The sequence below is a fragment of the Desmodus rotundus genome, chromosome 4 (genome assembly GCF_022682495.2).
Source record: "Desmodus rotundus isolate HL8 chromosome 4, HLdesRot8A.1, whole genome shotgun sequence".
Taxonomy (NCBI): domain Eukaryota; kingdom Metazoa; phylum Chordata; class Mammalia; order Chiroptera; family Phyllostomidae; genus Desmodus; species Desmodus rotundus.
Genome location: NC_071390.1, coordinates 88,020,837 through 88,045,347, shown reverse-complemented (window position 1 = coordinate 88,045,347; position 24,511 = coordinate 88,020,837). Strand labels below are relative to the sequence as shown.

The following is a 24,511-nucleotide window of genomic DNA, read 5'->3' as shown; positions in this document are numbered from 1 at the left end:
TTTTGTAAAATGTTTTGAATCAATCCATTCAAATTAAGTTTCCAAATTTTTTTCTCTTTTCATGCATTTACTTAGAATCAAAGACTTGAATCTTCTTTGTTGGAGAATTTAAAGTAGACTTTTATACTGTACCCTTATTCACAATTAACTGCTTTGGGGAAAAAAAAAGTGTTTCTCTAATTAACTGGATACAGAAGCTTAATCTTTTTTTTTTTAGAGCATATTTTTCTAAGCAAAATACATGTTCAATAACATTTGGTTCCAGCAGGTTGCCTGATTCCATCCCCAGATGACGCTTAATCCATTCATTAATGAAAGCAATTCCTGATAACCAAGATAAAAGTCAAGCATAATTCCAATGTTTGAACCTAAAATGACGACCTTGATGAATGGATATATAAATAAACATAGCTCTCTTCAAAGAACAAAGTATTTGGAACAGCTTGATGTTTATTTTGGACTCTGGCCCAGTTCTTTACTAGAAAGATTGTTGTAGCTATCAAAGAAAAATTTTCTTTCACTAAACAAGAGTATAACTGGAAATCATTTTAATGATACAAGCAAGGTAATTTTTTTACAAATTATTAAATTAAATAATGTCAAAAGCAAGTTACCATCAGAGTAAAGGGCATTTTTTTTCATTCCTAACACAAACCCTGCTTCTCTCAGAGGACCCAGTCACACACTGAGGTTACAGCATCTTATTTACTCAAAAGAAACTTATTTACTCAAAAGAGTAAATAGAGTCACATTTACTCTATGTGACTACAAGTTTAGTGTACATTTTCAAAACTATATGCCTCATCAATAATAAAATGTATTCTCATAAATTCAGTAACTGTAATCCATGTAGGACTTAGAAACAAGATAACAAAGGATTTTCTTTCCTCATGGACATTTATGTTAAAGAGTAAAATTCTCATTTTAATATTGTAAAACTGTCTTAAACCAAAATCACTTTTGTGTTCCTTATTTTACAGGACTTTTTTGATAGTACTAACTAAAAAGTGTTTTCTCCCCTTAAAGAAAAATTTAGGGTTTAAAAATTCATTATTTCAAACTATGTTTCAGCAGAGGTCATAAGAATGCCATTTAAGGTTATAAAAGTCATAGATTATCTGATTGGGAGAAAACTGACAAAACCATACTCAGCATGTTGGTTCCATTGGTAGAATTTACTGTGTTCATTGAATAATCCTATCAGTGAATTTCAAATTTGTGTTCAATCCTTCCTTTTACTAAGGAGCCAATTATTTTTAATTTTCTTTTTGTTTATTTTATTCATTTTCAGTCTCTTGGTTTTTGTTCTTTGACCCCCAAATAACATGAGCTAAGCAACAAAAATAAGGATTTCCGTGCTGGAGACAAAGGAGTATGCTTCCGGACAGTGTCCCAGCCTTTTGGCTGAAATCTACCCATCAAGTTTATTGTGACTCTGGCTGCCAAAACCCCATGTGATCTTTGAATATTTAGGGCTAAATGTAACTGCCACTTGCTTTCCCTTGCTGGGAGTCCACAGGAGTTCTTATTTGCTGCTTCCCATATTTCTGCCAAGCTTTTTTGTGTTCAGTTCTATTGATGCTTCTTCTGGCCCACTCTTGTGTAACTGTTTTCCAATATTGCTCACAATGCTGGATAGTTTATAAAAAGAACACCATTATTTTTTAAATGCTTGTTTATTTATATGCTAAGAAAAATAACTTACACTTCAGAAGGCGAAATCTTCTTGTTTTGTTTTTGTTTTTACTTTTTCACAAAACTGTGAAAACTAGACCCATCTATACTGAATGGAAATTTTTTTCTGAGATTCCATTTTAAGGTTAATCTCTAAGGAAACACTATTTCAATATATATATTCCTTACAATATCTTTTTCTTTCTTTCATTTGATTATATTCATCTTCATTCTCCCAATAACAAAAATATGAAACTATATTTGAATATTTCTGGGATCAGTCAGGTAGAAAACAAATAGTTTAATTCAGGAAATAAATGAAACAAAATAATATCATTGTTACTTATTTTTTCTTAATTAAATGAAGATAAAAATACTGAGACAAAGCGTCTTCTCAACTTATGATAAATTTAGGGAAAATGCTTTGTGTCTTACCTTGGAAGGTTAAATAAATTGTTTTTATACTACTCAGTATTTTTGTGAGATTTCATATTGTAATAATACGCCATGCTAATTTAAGTAAAGTGATTTCAGTGACCCCCTAAAAGTTAAGTACTAAGTAGTTATGGAAATCTACAAAAGGGTGTAAACAAGATATGTCAGATATTTTTGGAACCAAAAAATAGTAATAAGTAATTTTTTCAGTGTTCCAGGATTTGTCCAAAATGGTCTTTTATTATCATATGAGATACAATTGTTTTTGAAAGGGGAAATGACAGTATTGTCTTTATGACTTCCCATTATTTGAAACACAAAGATATATTGGAGTCTGATTCCCTTTAGAGATATTTATAGACTGAGTATTAGGTACAGATATTTATATTAAAATCTGATTTCAAAGGGATGTAATAAAAAAGATTGAACTTTACTATAAAGATTTGTTGTTGCTGCTAGATTTATTAGAAGAATATGGCAGGACAAAAAACCACAGATAACAATGACTAAGCTCCTTGAAGTTTTTCATGATTTAGTGAAGTTGCTTGCCATGCAAATATCAACTGACAAAACTCACACAAATCACACTTACCGTATTCACTGTCATAAAATATAATGAATTTCTGCCAGGCATATTCTGTGACAACTCTCAAGATAACATCATTTAAGTAGATAGGGGGGCGAACAGAGAGTGTGTAGTCATCGTTCCTGTTGCTCCGGGTGAGCCCACAGCCACTCCTTGGGGTCCCAGCTGTTGCGCGCTGAATGAAGAGGTGGGGGATGTGCATGGCATCTGCCAAAGACTGGAGGGACCCCGCTGATGTGCAGCCAATGGAACTGACCAGTGCCAGGATGCCTTGATTCATCAGTTCACAGGCTGCAGGAAAGCACAGTAATATTCAAATGTCAATGAGTTGCACACATTTTCTCTGTTTTGAGCACAAGTGAATTAAGCTTGTACAGTTTTCTACCTGAGGAGATCCTCCAGTTACAAAGTGCTATTGGAACACAATTTAAAAACGCTGCCCTTTTAGCTATTTGACATGAGCAAATTACTTAACTTCTCTTGTTTCTCAGTTTCTTCATCTGTAAAGAGGGTAAAATGGCATGAATTTTGCAGGATCATTGCCAGAGTTGGAAATAATTTAGTGTTATTCACGTCTGTTATTTGCCTCTCACATGATAGTGATAGCCATGCTTTTATACTTATTAATGTATAAATCAGAGAAGAGATAATTCCTTACTGAGTATATAATAAAAGGTCTTCAAAAAGGAGATAATATATAAACTGGTGAATGAAGGAAGTGGGGATGGGGGGGGATGAAGGATTTGAGTAACACATTTCTGGCCATAGAAAACAGAAGCATCTGGTATTTAAAACTTTGGTAATGCTTGGTCTCTCTTATTAAAGTGGAGAATTGAAAATCTTTTTGTTATTTTCCTTGACAAGTCAGAAAATTCATAGTCAAATCAATACTAAATTTCAGCAACTATCTCAGTCTGGTTTCCAGCTGAACAGTTTTTTATTTCTTTTATATGATTTATGATCTTTGTTTTTTAAAAATCCTAACCCAAGGATATGTTTATTGATTTGAGTGTGAGAGAAAGAGAGAGAGAGTCACCAATCAGTTGTCTCAGGCACACTCACCAACCAGGTATCAAACCTGCAACCTGGTATGTGCCCTGACCAGAAGGAAGCAGCGGCCTTTGCTTGTACTGGAGGGCACTCCAACGAAAGACCTCCAGGGCCATCTCTGTTTTAATTTAATTTTAACTATTCTGTGTGTGACTATATGCTTACTTCAAAACATAGTGAAACTAGACCAAATATAAATTATAAGTAAAATTAAATATAGAGCATATATAAGAAATGATATCTCAGAATGTCAATTTTTGAAGGCAAGACATCAAAGAAATCAAAGTAAATTTGAAGGAATCAAGGCAAAATAAATCCCATTTTAGAAAGTTAGTTTTTACAATTGGCTCAGTCTTTATTCTAGATTTTAGTTATTTTAGTTATTATATTATCTATATTCGGGCATTAATAAAGCTTATTTTACATAGTCCTTAAACATTCAAAGGAAAACTTAGGTGATAAATACCTACATGTAATTAATTGACCAGTTAATGAAAGCTGACAAAATGTAAGTTTAGAAGTTATACTAATAATATGCATATAAACATTAAATAAATTTATTATGATTAAAGCTAAGACAACTAATACGTAGCAAATAGATTAATAATTATTAGGAATATAATTTTCAAGGATAAGAGAGGTTATATGATTTAAAATAAATGTGAAAAATAGCATCAGAAGTGAACACTTCTTAGACCATAAAAGATTGGGTTTGGAGTTCCAGTAAAAGTCATAGTGCCCCCTCCTGTTCATGAAATGGGTGCATGATTTTACAGCTACTTCCACTGAATTTACACAGAAACACTGGTGAACAGATCGCTTCAATACTGTAGTAAATAGTACCATTACTGTTATATAAGGAAGTAGAAATTCACTTTTTAAAAAATATTTTGATTAAATGCTTGGCTCATTTGGCATTTAAAATCAAAATAAGAGTGCATTAAGGTATACAGAGTTGAATTATATCTTTAGATTATACTAATTAAGAATGATTAAATAAATATAACATTTTATATAAATCTACCATAAATGTTATAGTTATATATATAAAAGTTTGATATGAAAAAACACAATTTTAATATTACATTCTCTCATATATAAAATACATGAAAATTGTCTGTTTTAATCTTAAAAATTAGGAAGACACACTCTAGAGTCATATATTAATCATTACTTAGCAGATAAATTTGCTGTAGTATTTAATCTATAATTTCCTTCAATCAACTATGTCACTTCCTATTAACCTCTGTTAGTAGGAACACAAGCTAAACAAATACTAGAAAAAGTTATTACTACGTAAGCAAATGTGTTATTTTTAGATTATCTACTGTTTGGTGTTATTCATCTGGCTATATATATTAGCAAGAATAGCTGAAATTTCCCTATCAAATCAAAAGAGGAACCATTCAAAATTGTAATTAGAGATCTATGTGATGTTAGATCTGATGGGCTATTCAGAGATTATATAGTCTAGGGATGCAAAACCAACTTTAACTGTTAGGCCCACCACAACTGTTTCATTAAGTTGGCATTCTGGAACACTATTCTGAGAGATTCTGAGACTCAGTAAGAAAGAGTACCAAAATGATTATTTATGTTAGGCTTCTCAGAGGAAAAGACAGGGGTGGAGGGGAGTGGTAGCCTAGACGTCATAGAGGTGCATCCCTCTGACACTGCTCTACCTGCTGTTGGTCATTGATTACAGTTGTCAGAAAACACACACTTCCCTTAAAAAAAGAAAAAAGGTTGGTCTCTAACTCATTGTCCAATACCGATGTCATCATAGCAAGCAAATGATATTCATAAACTTAAAATTTTGCATAGCAAAGACAAGATAGATAGAGGTCTCCATAGAGGAAAGTTCAATTAAAATTTTCTCGTCAAGTTTTGTAAAATAGGTGGTCCCACTAAAGAGAAAGGAAGAGCTCACACACCTAAAATGAGTTGGGACTGGTTGACCCAAACACAACCCCAGCTGGGCACATATAGGAATGGTTTTTCAAGGCAACCTATTAAGGCTATATTTGATGGCCGTTTTGCCTCATTTTATAAAAATAAATATTTGCTTGAGCCCTGGCTGGTGTGGCTCAGTGGATTGAGTGCCAGCCTGTGAACCAAAGGATCATCAGTTCGATTCCCAGTCAGGGCACATGCCTGGGATGCAGGACAGGTCCCCAGTAGGGGTTGCGTGAGAGGCAACCATGCACTGATGTTTCTCTTCCTCCCTTTCTCCCTCCCTTGCCCTCTCTCTGGAAATAAATACATAAAATCCTTAAAAAAATAAATATTTGCTCGAAGCAGGAAGATACAAATTGATTTCCTCTGGAAGTCAACCTTTCATAGAGTCCTATACAAAGTTTAGTATAAAAAGAGACTATAACTTATGACTGAAAAACAGAGACTTGAGAAAATAAAGATCCATGGCAAGAACAGAAGCAGAGTACAGCCTGCCATTTGCTACAAGAACTTCATATCTCGACTGTTAGAATGCCACATTTTAGTTCCATACAGTGCATACTTCAGCTTGTTAAATGTACAGTGAGACTGAATTTGGAGGATCCCAGTGTGTTTTTGTGGGTATCTTCCACGTTTTAATTGTAAGAATTCAAGCCAAGGACTTCTCAATGTCATATTTCTTTCATGCTATTATTTTAAGCCTTGTCAGTTATTTATATTATGTACATATGTACAGATGAACCTCCAAACATATAGGGCATACTGAACAGCTGCTCGTTTTGTGACTCCAGCTGTTTGAGTTTTTAACACTATCAAAGATGTTTAGTCTGCACTAATTGCTGAAAACACACTTTTCCCTTCCTCCCTCCCTCCCTCCCTTCCTTCCTTCCTTCCTTCCTTCCTTCCTTCCTTCCTTCCTTCCTTCCTTCCTTTCATTATCAACACTTTCAGCCTTTTTGGTTATTAAGAGGTTATGGAAATAAAGTTATCTTTATAAATTTAAGTTAAATGATATTCATGTATAGCATCTTTCTCATTTCTTAATCAGTTTGAGTCTTTCTTTTTTTATTTTAATAAATAAAATGAGATTAAAATGAAATTTATAAAGGGTCTTGAACACTCAGTAGGAGCTCAGTAAAATATTTTAGGACAGCACCATCCTTCTTGAATATACTTATTCCCTATGATACTTTTTCTTAGTATTCATTTGGACCAATTAATTTGTCCTGATATAAGCCCTCCCAATGATTTTAAATCACCTCAGGACTTCAGTACATTCCATTCATACACTTGTTCTTTAACTGCCTTTAAATGTGTTTAACACACATTTATCAATTTTAAACCATGTGCCAGGAGTTTCTTTGAAGATCAGAGACTGTATATGACAGTTTCTATCCTCAAAGATTCCCAATCTATTCACCACAGTGGATTTCCCAAACCTTCCTGCATCAGAATTCAAAGTGGAGATTTTAAAAAACACAGATGACTACGTCTACCCCTAGGAGCTCTACTTTCTTCATCCCAGGCTAATAGGCATGGGTGTGCCTTGTGATGTGTTATCTGAGCTGTGCTAAGCGTAACCCTTTCTGGACATATTAGTCTGGCAAAGGTAACTGCATTGTCCTTTGATGGGCTTGTTGCACAACATCTGATACTTGTTGATTTTCCTTTATTTCTTTTTCTTCAATAATATTGATAATATGACCATAACTGGGGAGTAGAATTTCTCTCTTATTCTAATTGTCTTAGTTTGGCAGTAGGAGTGAGGTATAGGTAAAGAAGATAAGTAGAGTTAATAAAAATCACAGTACTTCACAAAGTGATTCTTACCTTCTTTTTCTCCCAATAATAAACTAAGAAGACTTCATACCATATTTCCACAATTCTAAAACATATATAATTTCTATACTTTATCATATCTGAAATCAGGACATATTTAAAAAATTTTCAACACACTTAATATGATAGATTATTTGTCTTGAAAAACTCATTAATCACTATTGAATTTCACAATCAGTGAGCTCTTCTTACCAATGAGAAAATACGGTAAAGCTTCCATGGCAGAAGGGGGTGATTTGTACTCTCCCCGAACAGCTGAATTTAACTTCGTTTTTTTCCATTTAATCCATTAATGAATCAGAAGCATAGTATTTGTAATTGCTTTTTTCCTTTTTCATCCATCAAAAAGCACTAGACATTTGCTTTTATACTTGTAAGAATATAGCAATACAGAACATTTTAAGCCTATTCTAGACATTTAGCATTCTTTGCAAATATGATTTTTGGCAACCAACCGAGAGGTGGGATATAAAAGGTAAGATTAATTCAACACATCATCAATGTAGTTTGCCAAAAATATAATCATTTGGAACAAATTTTCCTAAATAAAGATGGTCTTTATATGTAGATTGTGTTACAAGGTCCAATTTAATCATAATTATCTGCTTAGGAACTGAGAATACTAAAAAATACTCATTTTATTATAATTAAAAAGCATTAAAACTTAATTTCTTCTAACAAATAATATGAATGGCTACAATGGTTGATTACCAGCCATCAGATGAACTAACTGACTAATTTTTAGTCAACTATTTTTCAGTCATCTGAAAAAGCCAGCAGGCACCTTTCGTTACAATTTGCGACCTAAGCCTGAGGTGGACTGAACGTTTAACCTAGCACCTATCACAAGTCACTTCACTTTTCCATTTCCATTTCATAACAGCCTTGTCCAGGAAAGCTATTATTATTCTCATTTCTGAGTAGGGAAGCTGGCTCAGTGCAGTTAAATATATTGTCCGAATTCATACCATTAGTAAATGACAGAGTTGGGATTCAAACCTGGCACAGATTTCAATGCCTGGGCCGTAGAGAACTGAGAAATCAATGCTTTTCAATGCAGAGGCCCATATAAAAACTGGAAGTCACTTGACTCTCTCTTACTACAAGATTCAGTAAATTTCAGCCTCCTAATGTAAAAGAGAAAAGAATACTAATAATTTTGATACTACTCTTTCTCTTTTCTTTTGGGGTTGGGTATAAGTCATTACATTTGTAGTTTCAGCTCCGAATAAAAAGAGTATGCACAGACAATTTTAACAAGCATGAAAACAGCTGCTGAGAAGAACTTACAAGTACTGAGTATACTTTCAGTCAAGCCCTAAAGTGGCTCTACAAACAATAGTGTGATAAAAATGATAAAATAATGAATAAATATTAGTATGTTTTTATATAGCAGTTTATGATTCACAAAATCAGCATGACTGTAAGTTCCTATACTCATTTATAGAACACTAAATTGAGTCTCTTTTCTACATTTCCAATTAATAGTGAAGACAAGCCTGGAATATAGATTTTATGATATTTATTTTACAACCTTTCAGTTATATATTATGATAGCTTCCTATTCATGGGAATTCAGATTAATCTCCTCCTCTTTTAATGTTAGTAACAATTCTGCAATGAACACATTTATGTACATAGATATTTATATGTTATATATGTAAAATGTATATATTATATAAAGCAGGTGCCAGGTACTCAGGAATCAAGTGGTCAAAAATAGGTAAGTTAATAATGGGAGACTCAAAAGATAGTCCTGGAAATATACAATCAATGATATGCTGAGTAGATGTTAGGCCAAAAAGGGCCATTATTATTTGATAGCTCCAAAGTAATTTTCCTAGGCTGTGGTTTGGGGGTCTTTTATGCAGAAGTGAATTGGTTGCAGATTATCTTTATCTGAGGGGTAAGTAGAACTTAGTTAAATGAAGAGAAGTTATCTTGATTGCAAAGGGTGAAGACAATGTTTCTAAACAGAAGAAATAGAACGTCCAAAGATCCTGTGGCAGAAAGATCACAGAATACCCGAGAGGGAGACAGAAGAACCAGGTAGCTGAAGTGCAGAGACCATGCTGTGGAACGGTGAAGATGAACATGGAGGCGTAGTCAAGAAATGTGATCTATGAGTAGGTTTGTTTGTCTTTTTGTTGTTAATTTGAAGGAGAGCTTCAGCATCAACCTTTTATCTGCTATTTACATGTTAAGTATCTGCCTTTATTCTTGTACTTTAAATGTATGTGTCATTTATATAGTTATTTAGAAGTTTAAAAATTATTATACAATCAACTTTGTCAATCTTCTACTTTCAGAAATATTTTGCTTCTTATCATATTTAGAAAGGCATTCTTCCTACAATTTACAGCCATAAGATAATCATCTTATCTAAAACAAAATCTTCACCATCGTATACCCCATATTTGATCATTAGCTGATAGAAGATAAAGCAAGGAATTTAGGAAACCAGATGAAGACACAATCTTATATTTGGTTGATACAGCTAAAATTAGATCCTTCTCTGCATAATCCAAGCCGGCAAAAAGTGAGGATTAAACATAATTGTGACAAGAATGATAATCATATCATATTATAGTTCTATCTTTAAAACTTTTCCCATCATTTTATCAAAACCCTAGTTACTAAATTTATTATTCCTTTGTAATATGGCACATTCTGGATTTTGAACTGTTCATTCAAGATGAGTGACAGCATATTTAATATATTCCAGCAAATTATATCTTGTAAAATAAAAATAATATCTTGGTAAAAAGATATGAGAGCTGTGTTTGTGTTTGTGTAAGAGGAAGACAGAGAATGACAAAAAATAATATTTTACATTGCTCTCTCAGTTATTGTGCTTTATCTACAATATTAAAGCCAAAACTCACCAGTCATCTTCAATTATTTCCTGTATCTTATTCCTCAGACTCCTTCAACTCCACTTTGGTTAAATCTTACCATTAATTTTATCTCCTAAGTATTTCTCAAAACTATTCTCTTGAAATATTCATTGCCAGTCCCTTAGTTCAATCAATATCACCACTAGTCCAATTACTAAAACTATCCCCAAACTGGTGTAATTTACAGCCCCCATCGTAACCCTTTTCCAATCATCTACATTGTAAACAAGGATATCCACTTTTTAAAAAATCCCATTATGCCATTTCTATGTTTTAAAGCCATCAACAGAACAATGAGAAACTATTACACATGGGAGAAACTAAGGAAAAATTAAAGCTAAATGCAATATGGGATCTTGGGTAAGATCTTGGGACAGAACAAAGTTATTAAAGAAATTGGTGAATTTTAAATGAGGTTTATAGTGCAGCTAATAATAATATATCAATTTTAATGGACTGTTCTTGATCAATGTATTATGGTTATGTAAGATGTTGATATCAGAGGAAGTAGGGCGAGGCATAATACAAGGAAACTCTGCACTAATTCTTGCAGTTGCTCAATAAATCTAAAACTACTTCAGAATTAAAAGTTAAAAGGAGATAAAACTGAAAACGACTTCCCACACTTTCTTTTTCTTCCCAAAGAAAAAGCCCAAACTATTAGCAGGCCACACAAAGCCCTGGATGAGCTGGCCCCAGTCTACATTTTCATGCTCACCTCCATCTCCTATTCCTTGCCGTCACTTCTTCCTGCCCTTCCACACAATCTCCCACTACTATGATATTTTGTATTTTAATTATATTTTGTTCAGTAGTCTAGGTGCTTATACAGTTTTGTTTTTGATATCTTAACAAGTCTTTTGATTCCTGAGCATAATAGTTATCTTCATTTAATTCAGTCTTTTAAAAATTTTCCAGGCAACATTTTATAGTATGCAATAAATAGGACTTGCTCTTCTTTTGTCACATTTATTACTAAGTATTTTATATATTTACATTTTATTGCAAATGGTGCATTTTATTTTAATTTTCAATATTTCCTTGCTAGATTACAAAAATACATTAGATTGCCATATATTGATTTTATATTATTAAATTTTGTTAAACTCACTTGTTAGTTCTACTTTCCTTTTTGGTAGATTTTATTTTCTACATAGATTCACATCACCTTCAAATAAGGCAGTTGTACTAGTTGTACCTCTTCCTTTCCATTCTGAATGTGTTTTATTTTCTTTTCATACCTTATTACACTGGCCAGTACCAGTCCAATGTTGAATACACATGTAAGAGCAGCCCCCATTCCCTTATTCCTTATCTTAGGGGGGAAACATTCAGTCTTTCACAATTAAATATGATGTAATGTATAAGATTTTTTTTTGGCCATGTTGTCTATGAAATTGAGGATGCTCCCTTCTATTCCTAGTTTGCTGAGAGGCTTTTTTGTTTGTTTGTTTTTGTTTTGTTTTTATCAGGAATGGACATTAGATTCTTCTTAAAAGCTTTTTTTGCAACTATTGAAATGAAGACATGGCTTCCTATTTTCTTAGTCTTCCAATATGGAAGTTACTTTGGTTGATTTCGGAATTTTAAATCATCTTTACAAGGATAATGCTGACCTCAGTAAATAAATTGGAATACAATCATATCTATTCAGTTTTCTGGAAGGGTTGTGTATAATTAGTGTTTGTTATTCTTTCCTTATATATTTGGTAGAACTCACCAGTAAAAATTTCTGGGAGAAGAGTGTCACTGTGAGAAAGTTATTAATTATAAAATCAATTTTAAAAATAGATATAGAGCCCTAGCTGGTGTGGCTCAGTGGATTGAGCCCCAGCCTTTGAACTGAAGGGGCAATCCATTCCCAGTTAGGGCATGTGCTTGAGTTGCAGGCCAGGTCCCCAGTAGGGTGCGCTCAAGAGACAACCACACATGGATGTTTCTCTCCCTCTCTTTCTCCTTCCCCTCCCCTCTCTCTAAATAAATAAATAAATAAAATGTCTAAAAAAATTGATATAGGAATATCCAGCTTATTTATTGTCTATTAAGTGAACTTAGGTAGTTTGGGTCTTTGCAGCAATCTGTCCTTTTCATCTAAGTTGTCAAATTTCTTGGCATAAAGATGTTCATAATAATCCCCTGTAATTCTTTTTATATCTGCAGAATTTGTAGTAATGTTGTCTCTCCCATTCCTAATGGTGATAATTTGAATCATCTCTCTGTTTTTCCTGATCTGTCCAGATAGAGGTTTATCACTGTTACTAATTTTCTCCAAGAAACAGCTTCTGTTTTCATTGATTTTCTTTACTTCTTTCTTTGTTTTCTATTTCATTGATGTCCACTGTGATCTTTATAATTTCCTGCTCCTTAATTTGAGTTTAGTCTGCTCTTATTTTTCTAGGGTAGAAGCCATGATCATTAATTTTAGACTTTTTTTTTCTAATATTTAGCCTTACAGATTTCTCTTTATGTACTGTTTTAGTTTACCCTCTTTCTGCTAAATTTCATCCATTATTCATTTATATGATTCACTTTTCCTGCTAACATATTTCACCATAATTTTTTTTTTTATTCTCTGTTTGATAGTTCCAACATTCGGGAATATAGCTCAGTATCTTTCTGTTGCTCACTATACGTTCTGAAAATGGATTCTTTCTCTTGCATTTTTGTGTGTGTCTCATAATTTTAGGTGCATTGCTGCACAGCAGATGTTGACGTAAGTGGAATCTATCTCTATACTTTTCTTGTCAGGCTGTTGGTGTGTGGATGAGCCAATATAGCCAGGAATTGATCTGGATATGTGTTTTCTTTGTTGTTGTTGTCCTCACTCTGTATAGCACTCCACAAGCTTCCAATTCTTCTAGCAGCAGGTGGTACTTTGTACTGACAATAGGGCCTGGATTGCCAGCAGGTTTCCCTCAGTGTCCCTCCTCCTCACTAGTTGCACTGCAGTGAAGCTCTCTTTGTGTCTTGGACCCACATGCTGAGGTAGACTGCTGTGTGTTACTCCGGACTGGGTTCTATGCTGTCCTGATTCAGCCTCAATCTCAGGCAGAACCTGTGCAACTGAGCCTTGAAGGTGGGCCTTTCTCGGTGTTGCTGCCCCTCATCTCTGTGATAGCTAGATACTGCCTTTTATCTTTGGTGGTGGGTCAGGAAGGAGATTCTTGTCTCCCAGACTTAGAACTGGTAGAGGCTTTTGCTTTGACCATTTTGCCGGCTGCAAGCACCATGTGGGAAAGAGGGTGTTTTTGCTCTTCCCCCAGCACCTTATTATTTTCACTGTGGCTCTTCCCAGAAAGGCACTCACCAAGGAGAAGTCTATATTCAGTTCCACAGCAAAGATCGTTTAGCCCAATGATGAAAAGCCAGATGAGTTTGGGTTGGGCATCTCCTAGGCTCTCCTTGACCTGGAGATGAACTCAGGCTTCAAAGCCTGGCTACTGGAGCTGAATATAACAGCAGCCAGGCCCACCAGAGGAACTTCAGAATATTTCTTGTTTCAAGAAAAATGTTCCCAGCATCAACAAACAAACTTGATACAAGTCTCACCACCAGACTCTAGGAGCTCAGCAGGTTCTACCCCCTCTCCCAGGTCTCCCTGGAGCCATGGATGGGGAAAGGCCGACATTCTGCCGTCCACATGCCTGGCTGTGGAAGAGAATGGAACAGGCTCCAATCCTCTCTGTCTGGAGAGGGGAAGCCAACTAGTCCTGAGCATCTTCCTGTGCCAACCTGGTGCCCCTGGAAGCCAGACTGCTGGTGGCTGGAGGAGGACAAGTTCAACGTGGTGGGCATGGGTTTGGTGACACCAGAGCACCAGGTCCCAGGTCAGCCCCGTAACAAGAGAGCCCAGGGGTGGGTCTCCTGCTGCAGGGAAACGGCCTTGTGATCCACTGTCAGCACCAACAGAGAGGGGACCAGGGCCATATCAAGGATTAATCCACAGTAATTCCTAAACTCTCACGGATTCAATAACTGGAGCAAGTATTCTCAGGCGCTGCACAACCCTGGTTAGCAAGGCCTTTGGATCTCATTGCTACTGTAAAGTGTCCATCATAATGTGTTAGTGTGAAGGAGAAGGTGCCTTTTTCCAGCCGAATTGCTAGGTAATTGGGTGATCAGCTTTCCTTAATTAGGTGTGTGTGTGTGTGTGTGCGTTTAATTGCTTTTAAAGAGAGAAAGAGGGAGGGAGAGAGAGAGAGAGAGAGAGAGACATATCAATTTGTTGTTCTACTTATTTACACATTCATTGGTTGAATCTCATATGTGCCCAGACTGGAGACTGATTGAACCCTCAACCTTGACATATTAGGACTACGCTCTAACCAACTGAGTACCCGGCTAGGGCTAGGTGTTTCTTTATGCAGCTCTTATTAATACACAAGATGTTCCTCAAACCTCCCGATAACCTAACACCATTTGCCAAGCACTCATACGTGAGACCAAGTCTAAAAAACCTCCCTGAGAAAGTGAAAGGAAAAGAGTTGTATAATTTATTTCATCTAGCTAGGTTCTAGCTGAATCAGACATTTTTTAATAGAAAAAAACACCTTTAATGATAGCATCTCAGATTGACTTTTTACAGTGCTTTTTGCTCTGTAAACAACCAGTATCAGTTTATCTTCCTTCCTTTTGGCCAACTCAACACAAAGGCAAAGTGTTTTTAAGCTTTTTTAAAAGTTTGTGCCAGTGACTATGTAGCTCCCTCTACAGTTTTCTCATGAGAGGAAAGATACTCTAATAACAGCAAGGTCAACAGACCCTACCAGGATGACCTTTTGCTGATGCAGCCTTGCGTTTAGCTTTCAGTAAATTGAGGAGGGAAAAGGCAATAAAGGGACATACATTATGTCAGCTCTTCTGAAAATGTTGTGACTTGAGAATTAGTGAGAGAAAGTGTATCAAAGAAAAGTTTTTAAATATCTGGACAACTTTTTAAAGAGTCTTGTGCCATCTCTTTACCTAATAACACCCTAAATTCTAAAATGATGAGATTATTTAAGTACAGTAAATAGTTTTAGGTCCCTTATTACATTTTCTTACTATATATAAACTTAATAGTACTTGAAATGCCTTATGTAATTATGTGCCATATATTTATGTATGTTTAATAGAAGTGGGAATAGCATTTTAAATTAGCATAGACTTTTAGTGTAGTTTTTTGTTGTTGAATTTATGACATATTGATGGTTATACTGGGGATTTATTTGAATGTTGGATCCTAGTAAAAAAATATAACACCATATTTTAACATTGTTCCTCGATGGAAAATTATAATCACCTTAGTTTCCCCAAAATTGTTTAATGAAAACTTCAAAATAATTTCCTTGAGTTTTGTTTTATTGATATGTAAAATGAATGCCTTTATTTGGATTCAAAAGGACTCTGCCTCAATGTGCCTTTAACTTCTAACTTTAACAATTTTTCTGTTAAATATGTAGTTTCTTATTGAACAAGCTGTTTGTTATTAAAAAATAAAAGGCCTAACTAACGCCACCTCAATAAATTCAATTAAAAAAATGCTCAGGTTGCCTCTTGTAGCTACCACATTAGACATCACAGGTCTATACTGTAGCAACCATGTATAAAAAATGTGAAAAAATGAACACCTACTTGGATTAATAAAAGAAAAACCTTGGTTTATATTAAAAAGAAAGATTTTCACTTCACAGGTGAGACGTGGGTGAGGTATTGCGCCTGCTCCCCTGTGGCCGGCCATCCAGCACCCACAGCGCGCCTGCACTGCGGGCAGCTCTCCGACACTGTGCTGATGGAGGCCCGAGGCAACCGCTTACCATTGAGTATGAACTCTCCTGGAGTCTGGGGTCTTCAGTTCCTCCAAACACACACAGTTGCCCACACTCGGCCTTCACAAAGTCATAAAAATTCTAAGTGATTCCTCCTAGCCTATGGGGAAGTCAGTCCCCTGTTTCCCATATTGCCAAAGGCCAGACTGTTTACATCTTTTATCTCACCCTGAAGGAGCTTGTGCTCTTTGGATTTTGGTTACTTTCAGAAAAGTTATAGCATAAAGCATATGGTTTTGAAATTAATTTAGCTTTTCTCATCTTTAAGAGGAGAACAACTTTCTTTGTACTTTTTTTACCTCTTAAGAAGAGGCAAAAGAAAATGCAGTCACTCCTAGGTTACTCCTATAACATTCTGTAAGTGCCTATTGCATTGCAATTACTTGTTTACACGCCTGTCTTCTGGATTAGACAGACTCCCCCTATGCTTATTTGAAGCTAAGTACCTTGAACCTTATCAATTCAATCACAGTTTGTTGGTTACATCTAGGCAGACTTTAAATTCATTTTGAATAATTTTATTTCTATTACTAATATTTTATTCCTTGACAGCAATGTTATTCAGGCACAGTTGTTATATGTAGAGAAGTTACTCTTCTTCATGGGAACTTTCGTACCACGGCCTGTAAGGCCTCTATAAGCTCACGCCCGGCCACACTCTGACCTAAACTGTCACTTTCTGCAGTGCTCATTCTACGTAAGCCACACTGGTCTTGTCACTTTTCTGTGCAGCCTCTTTCCTCTGTATTCTGCCTGGATGCCTTTTACCCATGTTTGCCATCTTATTACTTCATATTAGGCCTCTGCTCCAGCAGCCCCTCCCAAAAGAATCCCTGTTACTCCCTATCTCATGACCCTACTTTATTTTTCCCTAATATCTATCATCATCTAAATACATTTTACTTATCTATTTGTTTCTATACTTTTACATTAGAAGAGCAGCTTTGACTATTATCTCAATGCTTTATGGCTAAAACCTAGAAGAGAGACTGACCTATTGTAGGTATTCAACGAATATATGGTTAATGGGTGAAAAGCTGAATAAACAGTGTGGCCGCTGTCTAATCCTCAAAGTGGAAACTGTAAGGTAGTTTAATTGCACAGGAAATGGCCATTCACTTTACTCAGTTTAACGTTACTCATTAACATCACTCAGTTTGCTTATTTCACAGAAACAGTCTGTTCTTGCTGATCAAGAAGAATCCTAAATGGAGTTGACAAGAGTAAGGAGGGCAAAAGGAGAATAATTTGTCCTTCACGACAGAAGTGTTGTTTAGCATCCCCTTATGTGCACCATGTAGGAACACTAGCACTCCTTCGAAACAGGCCTAGCACACGTGAGCTCTGTGACACCAGAGATGCCGTGCGTTCCTTTTTAGCTCTGATGATCTTGACTGTAGGAAACCTCAGTAAACATTTCTTAAAACATGAATATGATGTAGTATGTAATAGATTAGAGCATTATCTTTAGAAGCAATATTCTCCACGGATGCTTTTGAATTACTGGTATATCTCTTTAGTCTGTAAACACTTATTTTAAAAGTACCTGCAATTTTATTTGATTATAATCATCTTTTAATACTATGTATGTGTTAGACGATTTCAGGCTAAACAGAAGAATTCATTTTGGTTCTTAAATGGACTAACAAGGCTACTTGTATGATTTACTATAGCACCTAGGAAAACACGTGTGATTTTCTAACAGTATATCCCAATTCATTGTAACATGCTTTTCCCTCAGTCTCTGGTCTGTGATTGCTGTCCTGGTCTGATCTAGACATATAATTGGCAGAGGAGCTCCGTGACAGTCATCCGTTCGTGAGTCGCCCACCACTGTCGCAGTTTATGGGTGATCACATTCCACTCAGAATAAAATGCACTTGGATTATTCTCTGCGGAAGTAATCTTTTACCATCTGCAGTTTGTTATCATATTCTAATTTCTCTAATAATGCCTTTCAACATAGGATCGGGAGCATTTCTATTTCTGGGGAAAAAACCATGTCCTTTACAGAGCTACGGAACAGTGCATAAGGTCAAAAACGCTGTTTCATAGTTTGGCCACTGCTAGCAGCAATTACGAAGTAAAGGGAGCTAATTCCTAAAAAGGATGGCATAAAATGTGTGGCAACCATTGCAAAAGACAGCTTTTCAGTAAGTCATGTGAACTCCTTATGTGTTTTTCTTTTCAAGCAGCATTGAGCAGGTTGTTGAAAAGACCTGTATTTTAATGTTTGACACTAATTCTCTTGTGTGCAACTCACTTAAACATACAAAGATAGTGTTTCTTCTAAGGGAAGACATAAAATCAAAACACTATGCTGACGACCTTCTTAACCACTGACACCAGCATGGAATCCCACACCAACAAACAACAACAAACAAGTAAGCCTCCTCTGCTTCTGCTACCGCCTAGAAGCACAGGGAATGTGTTGACTCCATAATCTTAGTGTGTGTGCAAGGAATCTTGAGTTTTAGTTCTCGTTCAGGTGTGAGCAAGTGATGGGCCTTGGGCAACAATCGCTTTTTCTTTTTGGATTTTAGTTTCTCCATGTGTTAAATGTGGTGATTAGACTAGAATCTAGACTGGTATAGTGGTTTCCCAGAACACACTATACAAACATTTCTCTTTCTTCTCCTTCCTTCAATTAGAAACAAATCTTTCTTCTATTTGGCATGCTCCAACTTAATTAGTTACATTTTGGCCTAGAAATAGAAATACTTTTTCCTTTCCTTTAAAATGGCTTTATATTTCTCTGTTTTGATTCATTATAAGGACATTTTTATTTTTCCTTTACCAAGTGGGGATTGGGTGCTATTGGAGAGTCGGTATACTCTTACAAGTTTACAATGAAAAGAGCATGATGGATTTTGTTTATAATATGCCTGTTTTAAAATGTCCTGACATTTGGATTTTTTTTTTCACTGTGTAAGGCTTTGTGGCCTCTTCAAGTAAAGGTTTATCTAATTGTAACAAAACTATTTTCTTTGAATGTATCACATTTATATTATAAAGTTACATATGTAGCACTAAATTTAACACCTTCATTTCCCCCCAAAAAATATAAAAGAAAGGAGAGAGTTATAACATAATATTCTGATCACTGAGAATTTTCCTTTTTCTAGACACAAGAGGGACACAGAAATTAGGACTCATGTGGATTTATGTCAAAGCAGCAGTCTCCAGAAATAACATGTCTTCTGATGGCATTCCCATCCCCATGTCGTTCCAGGAAACCCTGTAATGCTTTATACTTCACAGCCCCTTCTACGCCATACCACCTTGAACTCTTCCATAAATGATATCTCTGAAAATTGGTCTACTGAGAGTTAGAGACTCCAAATACAAAGAAATGTTTTATCCACAGAAGTGATAACATAATTATGCTTTCCATAAGTTTAGAGATTTCACTTCAAAGCTCTTTATATCCTTTCACCACTGCAAATAACTAACTATGAAGCAAACAGCGATCATTATACTCTACCTACCCCGGAGTTTTTGCTAATCAGAAATAAAAACGTGTATGTGAAAGTCCTTTTCCAACAGCACAGTTACTCTTTACTATAATTTGTATTGCCTTTATTCACATGACTTTACTCTTTCACTGGAAGTATACAGAAGTACAGTTTGAGTTGTTTACTAAAGAAGGTAATCACTTAGAGCTTAAGGTCTGTAATCATTGATTCAATCAACCATTAAGGATATGCCCAAAGGAATACAAAACAGGGTAATACAAGGTATCCACAATCTTTAGAAACTTACGCTTGCCTGAATAGTCTATGCTACCCAATATTAATCAAATATAGACAAGATATTTATGTAAAAGAAAACATATGACTAAATTTGCAAACATCACTTGGGTTCAGATAGGGGACACATTTTAATGTGAGTTGGATCAATTTGGCCTGATCTAGTTGGAGAATATTTTCTCTAACAAAAAACATTAACTGTTAAGCCCTTTAAATAAGACCTTTTTCTTATTCATTTTTTATTGACACAGAGTCTGTGCTTGAGAAATATTTGTTGAAACAAAAGGTGGATCTTGAAGAAGAGTTCGATTTTGATAACCAGGGAGGAAGGAGGGGATATCCTGGAATGCAGAGGCAAGACCTAAATCACAAACTCTTCTTTCCTTTGGGAAAAGAAATAGAGAAAATAGATCATTGTGAGGTTTCAGTAGAATGAGCACTGCAGAAAGTAACGGTTTAGGTCAGAGTTATGGCCAGGCGTGAGCTCATAGAGGTCTCATTGGCCATGGTATGAAAGTTCCCATGAAGAAGAGTAACTTCTCTACATATAACAACTGTGCCTGAATAACATCGCTGTCAAGGAATAAAGTATTAGTAATAGAAATAAAATTATTCACAGTGACATTCAGAAACAATACACTCTTTCTAATCAAAAATACCATTTCTAATCACTGTGAGGCTGCTCGTATTTTCAGGTTGAGCTGAAATACAGCTTCCATAATAACTTGGCAAAAGAGATAACTCAAGAACAATTGGAATGCTAGTATCAAAAAATGTATACTATCGCTAGACTCCTGTGCATCCTAATTGACAGTAATTCGACTTACAGTACAGCAATCAGAGAACGGCTTGTTAGTGTGATCTCGAAGAGGAGGAATCTTAGAGAGTACTAGGAATTACTAATGGCACAGAAGAGTAGTCATTTATGTGTCAGGCAGAGCGCACTGCTGATTAAGTAACAGTTTTTCCTGGCAGATGTTTACCCAGGAACAGCGATTACAATCATTCTCATCCTCTTCAAATAATGGCCTGTTTATGGGGTAAAGACTTAATAGTAATGAGATAAAACAAATGTAGGCAAATTACTGTGTTACTCTTCTCCATATATCTTGGTGCCACTACGTGTTGATTTTCTATGGAATCCATAATATGAGAGAGAGAGGGAAAAATGCCATTTCCAATATGTTTAGGACAGAATAAAATCTAAACTCATGCGCTGGTTACATGTGTGCTCTGAATCTGGAGTGCTGGGGTTTTCATTCCAGCTCCTGGGCTTATTAGCTGTATGACTTCAGGCAAGTTATTTAACCTGCATGGGTCTTACTTTCTCACCACTACAGTGGAAATTACATCAATATAAAACACTGAAAATTATCACAAGAATTAAATGAGTTAAATTGTTTTAGGGCACTGCCTGATACACAGGGAGTACTCACTAAGAGTTAGTGTTTAATTTTATATTTGAAATCTTAACAGAATAGGTGTCAAGAAGGGAGGCTGTAGACAAGTCTATTAAGAAGGGCCAATGGGATACACCTAGATAAGAACTTTAAAAAAATGAGGAAAATAAATTGTTAAGGTAGTAGAGGATTTTGACTCACTATTCGTTCAACAGATGACTCCTGAATATCTGTCACGTGCAAATTTGTGTTCCATGCAAATTTCTTTTTGTATCTCAAGCTATAGTTCTGAATTTTAGGTTCTTATCTATTCTTGAAATATTCACATCCTAGATTTCTTACATGTCTTCTTTTTACTGGTATTTTCATAAAAAAAATCAAATTAGTCTTCCAAGCTGGGCGTGCCTCAGAGCTACACATTAGTTATAACTGGGAGTGATTTACGGAGACAGTCACCTCTTTCGGCCTTTGCATGAAAGCAATCACGGGAATCAGCTAAAATAATTAAAAGTTAGCTTGAAATATTCTCATTGTGAGTGAATGAACTTGTGCAAACTGCGGATATCCCTGAAACATCTCACTGAGACAGTGGGAGTGCACTGAAAAGAAACCAGTATCAGTGACCCACAATGACAAGCTTTTTTTTTAAATCAAAATTTCAATGAAGTCTTCTTTTAAACACGAACATGTTTGATTTACATCGTTATAAAACCAGGTTTAGATTTTCTCATGATTCTTAAAACTCACTGGGTTTACTCTACTTATTAGTTAGGTGAAAAATTCCAATAAAGCTTATTATTTTATCAAAACATATTTTTCAAAAGTTTTACACAATGCATAGCCTATATTTCTATTTTTTACTTTGTATTGAAAAGCACAAATACATGACAATCTATGTTTTATAAAATTACCAGTCCTTTTTTAAAAAAAATTAAAGATTTTATTTATTTAGTTTTTAGAGATGGGAAGGGAGGAAGAAAGAGAGGGAGAGAGACATCAATATGTGGTTGCCTCTTGAGTGCCCCTACTGGGGACCTGGCCCACAACCCAGGCATATGCCCTAGACTGGGAATCGAATGGGCAACCCTTTGATTTGCAGGCCAGCACTCAACCACTGAGCCACATCAGCCAGGGCAAAATTGCCATTCTTAAAACATTAAATTATGGTTAGGGGTTAACATTTTCCTTATGAAGTAAGGGACAGAATGATTTACCAAATCTATAATAGACAAGTAGCAAAATCGACTTATAGAGAGATTGTTCATCTATTGATTCATTATAGAAAATGTTAAAGTCATGACTGAAATCAAACTTAGCTCAATCACTAAAATGATATATCTTTAAATGTGTGCTAGTGTATTTAAAAAAGAGACTCCAAAGATTTTGGGATACAGCAGAAAATGATTGGGATATGATGTTGATTTCATTTTCATTTATATTCTGGATGTGAGGGGGGAAAATCTGTAGTTCAGGCAAAAATGGTCTGGAAGTTTGGGTAAACCCAACCTTCCATTAGTGATCTCAGGCGTGCCTTCTATCTCGATCAAACTAGTGTAGTGTCAGCTACTCAGTGAAGGGTTCCTGTTTGCCTAGTAGTCAGGGAGACTAGGCCTGGAAGGAGAGCACAGACAAATGCAAGAGGGTGAGCAAAGAGAAGTGGAACAATCAATGGTGCTTAGTGATGCTGATGTTAACAGGCACAAGCCATGACAAAGAGCAAGTGAAGGCTGGTAGAAAATCAACTTATAGTTCTAAAATTATAATTTTATCATTATAATTTATAGAATTATAAAATCACTTTATGTTTCCAATCCCAAAAGCATTACGGTGATGTCTTCCATTACTATTTCAAAGCAAATAATGAAAATTCATAGAAGAGAATTACACAGAAAAATGTTATGCTTGATTTTATTCTCTGTAAGTGGTGATAAGAAAAATACAAGAAAACAACTATATGTAAACAGAGCATACTATACTACTTTAATATTATAATGGGGTTATAATGTACTGTTATATACAACTGTATACATATGTACAGTTGTGTATAATATATTCAATATATAATATGCATCATATATACACACACACATACACACATAGTACTTGTGTTTCCTAACCTTCTGATGCTGTGAAACACTGAGAAAAGTGTGTTCAACTTAATCTAAGTTGATTAATTCAATTCAATTCAACTTAATCTAAGCAAATATATATTAAGAAACTATATGATGCATTTTGGTGAATAAAATGTAATTCTCACATTTAAAGATTCCATAAAGGGAAGAAGGCAACCTGGATATACAGCTTTCTAAATAAAAGTGCAAGTCTCAGTTTATTCATCTGCAAAATGAAAGTACTAACAGATTACGTTCATTAAGCTTGGAAACAGTAAAAAGTTGGAAAGATGTAAGCAATTATTTCAGCAATCAAATGATAGTTATTCATTGGTGTCAGAAATACACACTGTATAAATAAAATAGCACTTATTTCCAAACAGGACAATTCTTTCTTTCTTTATTATTTTTAAAAAATTGTTTTATTGTTGTTCAATTACAGTTGTCTGCACTTTCTCCCCACCCCTTCTCCCCTCAGGAAAATTCTTTTTAGACAAATGAACACTATCATTTGTAATTTTTGCAGGTGACAGGAAACCATTAGCCATATCCTAAGCATCAGTCAAGATTATTTCTTATGTTTTACTCTATGAACTTGAATATATTAGTGTATAGGCTGTCTAAGTGTAAGAAAATGAGATTTGTTCATATAGATTTAGCAGAAATTAAGTACCAATTTGCTGCCCTGAATAAAAAATCTTAGTTTGAGGTAAAACTTAACTGTAAGCAAATATATATCTTCTGTACATAATCCCCTGTAGAACATCCATTAAGCATTGAGCTACAGTGTACCAAATTGTGGACCGAACAGAATCCTTGGTAGTATTAATTATCAAATATGAGTGAAAATATACACAACTTTTGGTGTCAAATTTATTTTAATAAGAGTAAAATGAGATCATTTCCAAATGATCTCATTTGGAGATAATTCCAAATTGCAAATGCCTCTCACATATTAAATTTTGCAGTACTATTTTTTCAATTTCTCTTGTCATACCACCCCTCAA

At 35.1% G+C, this 24,511-nt stretch overlaps 1 protein-coding gene across 1 annotated transcript in view; it reads right to left on the bottom strand.

Moving 5' to 3' along the window:
* The window catches only part of GRID2 (glutamate ionotropic receptor delta type subunit 2), a 1,366,498-nt gene that overhangs the window by 690,925 nt on the left and 651,062 nt on the right, over positions 1-24,511 (bottom strand). The window contains exon 3 of the mRNA XM_024574830.3: positions 2,702-2,986. Coding sequence (XP_024430598.1) covers positions 2,702-2,986 — 285 coding nt within the window. The remainder of the gene's footprint in view (positions 1-2,701; positions 2,987-24,511) is intronic.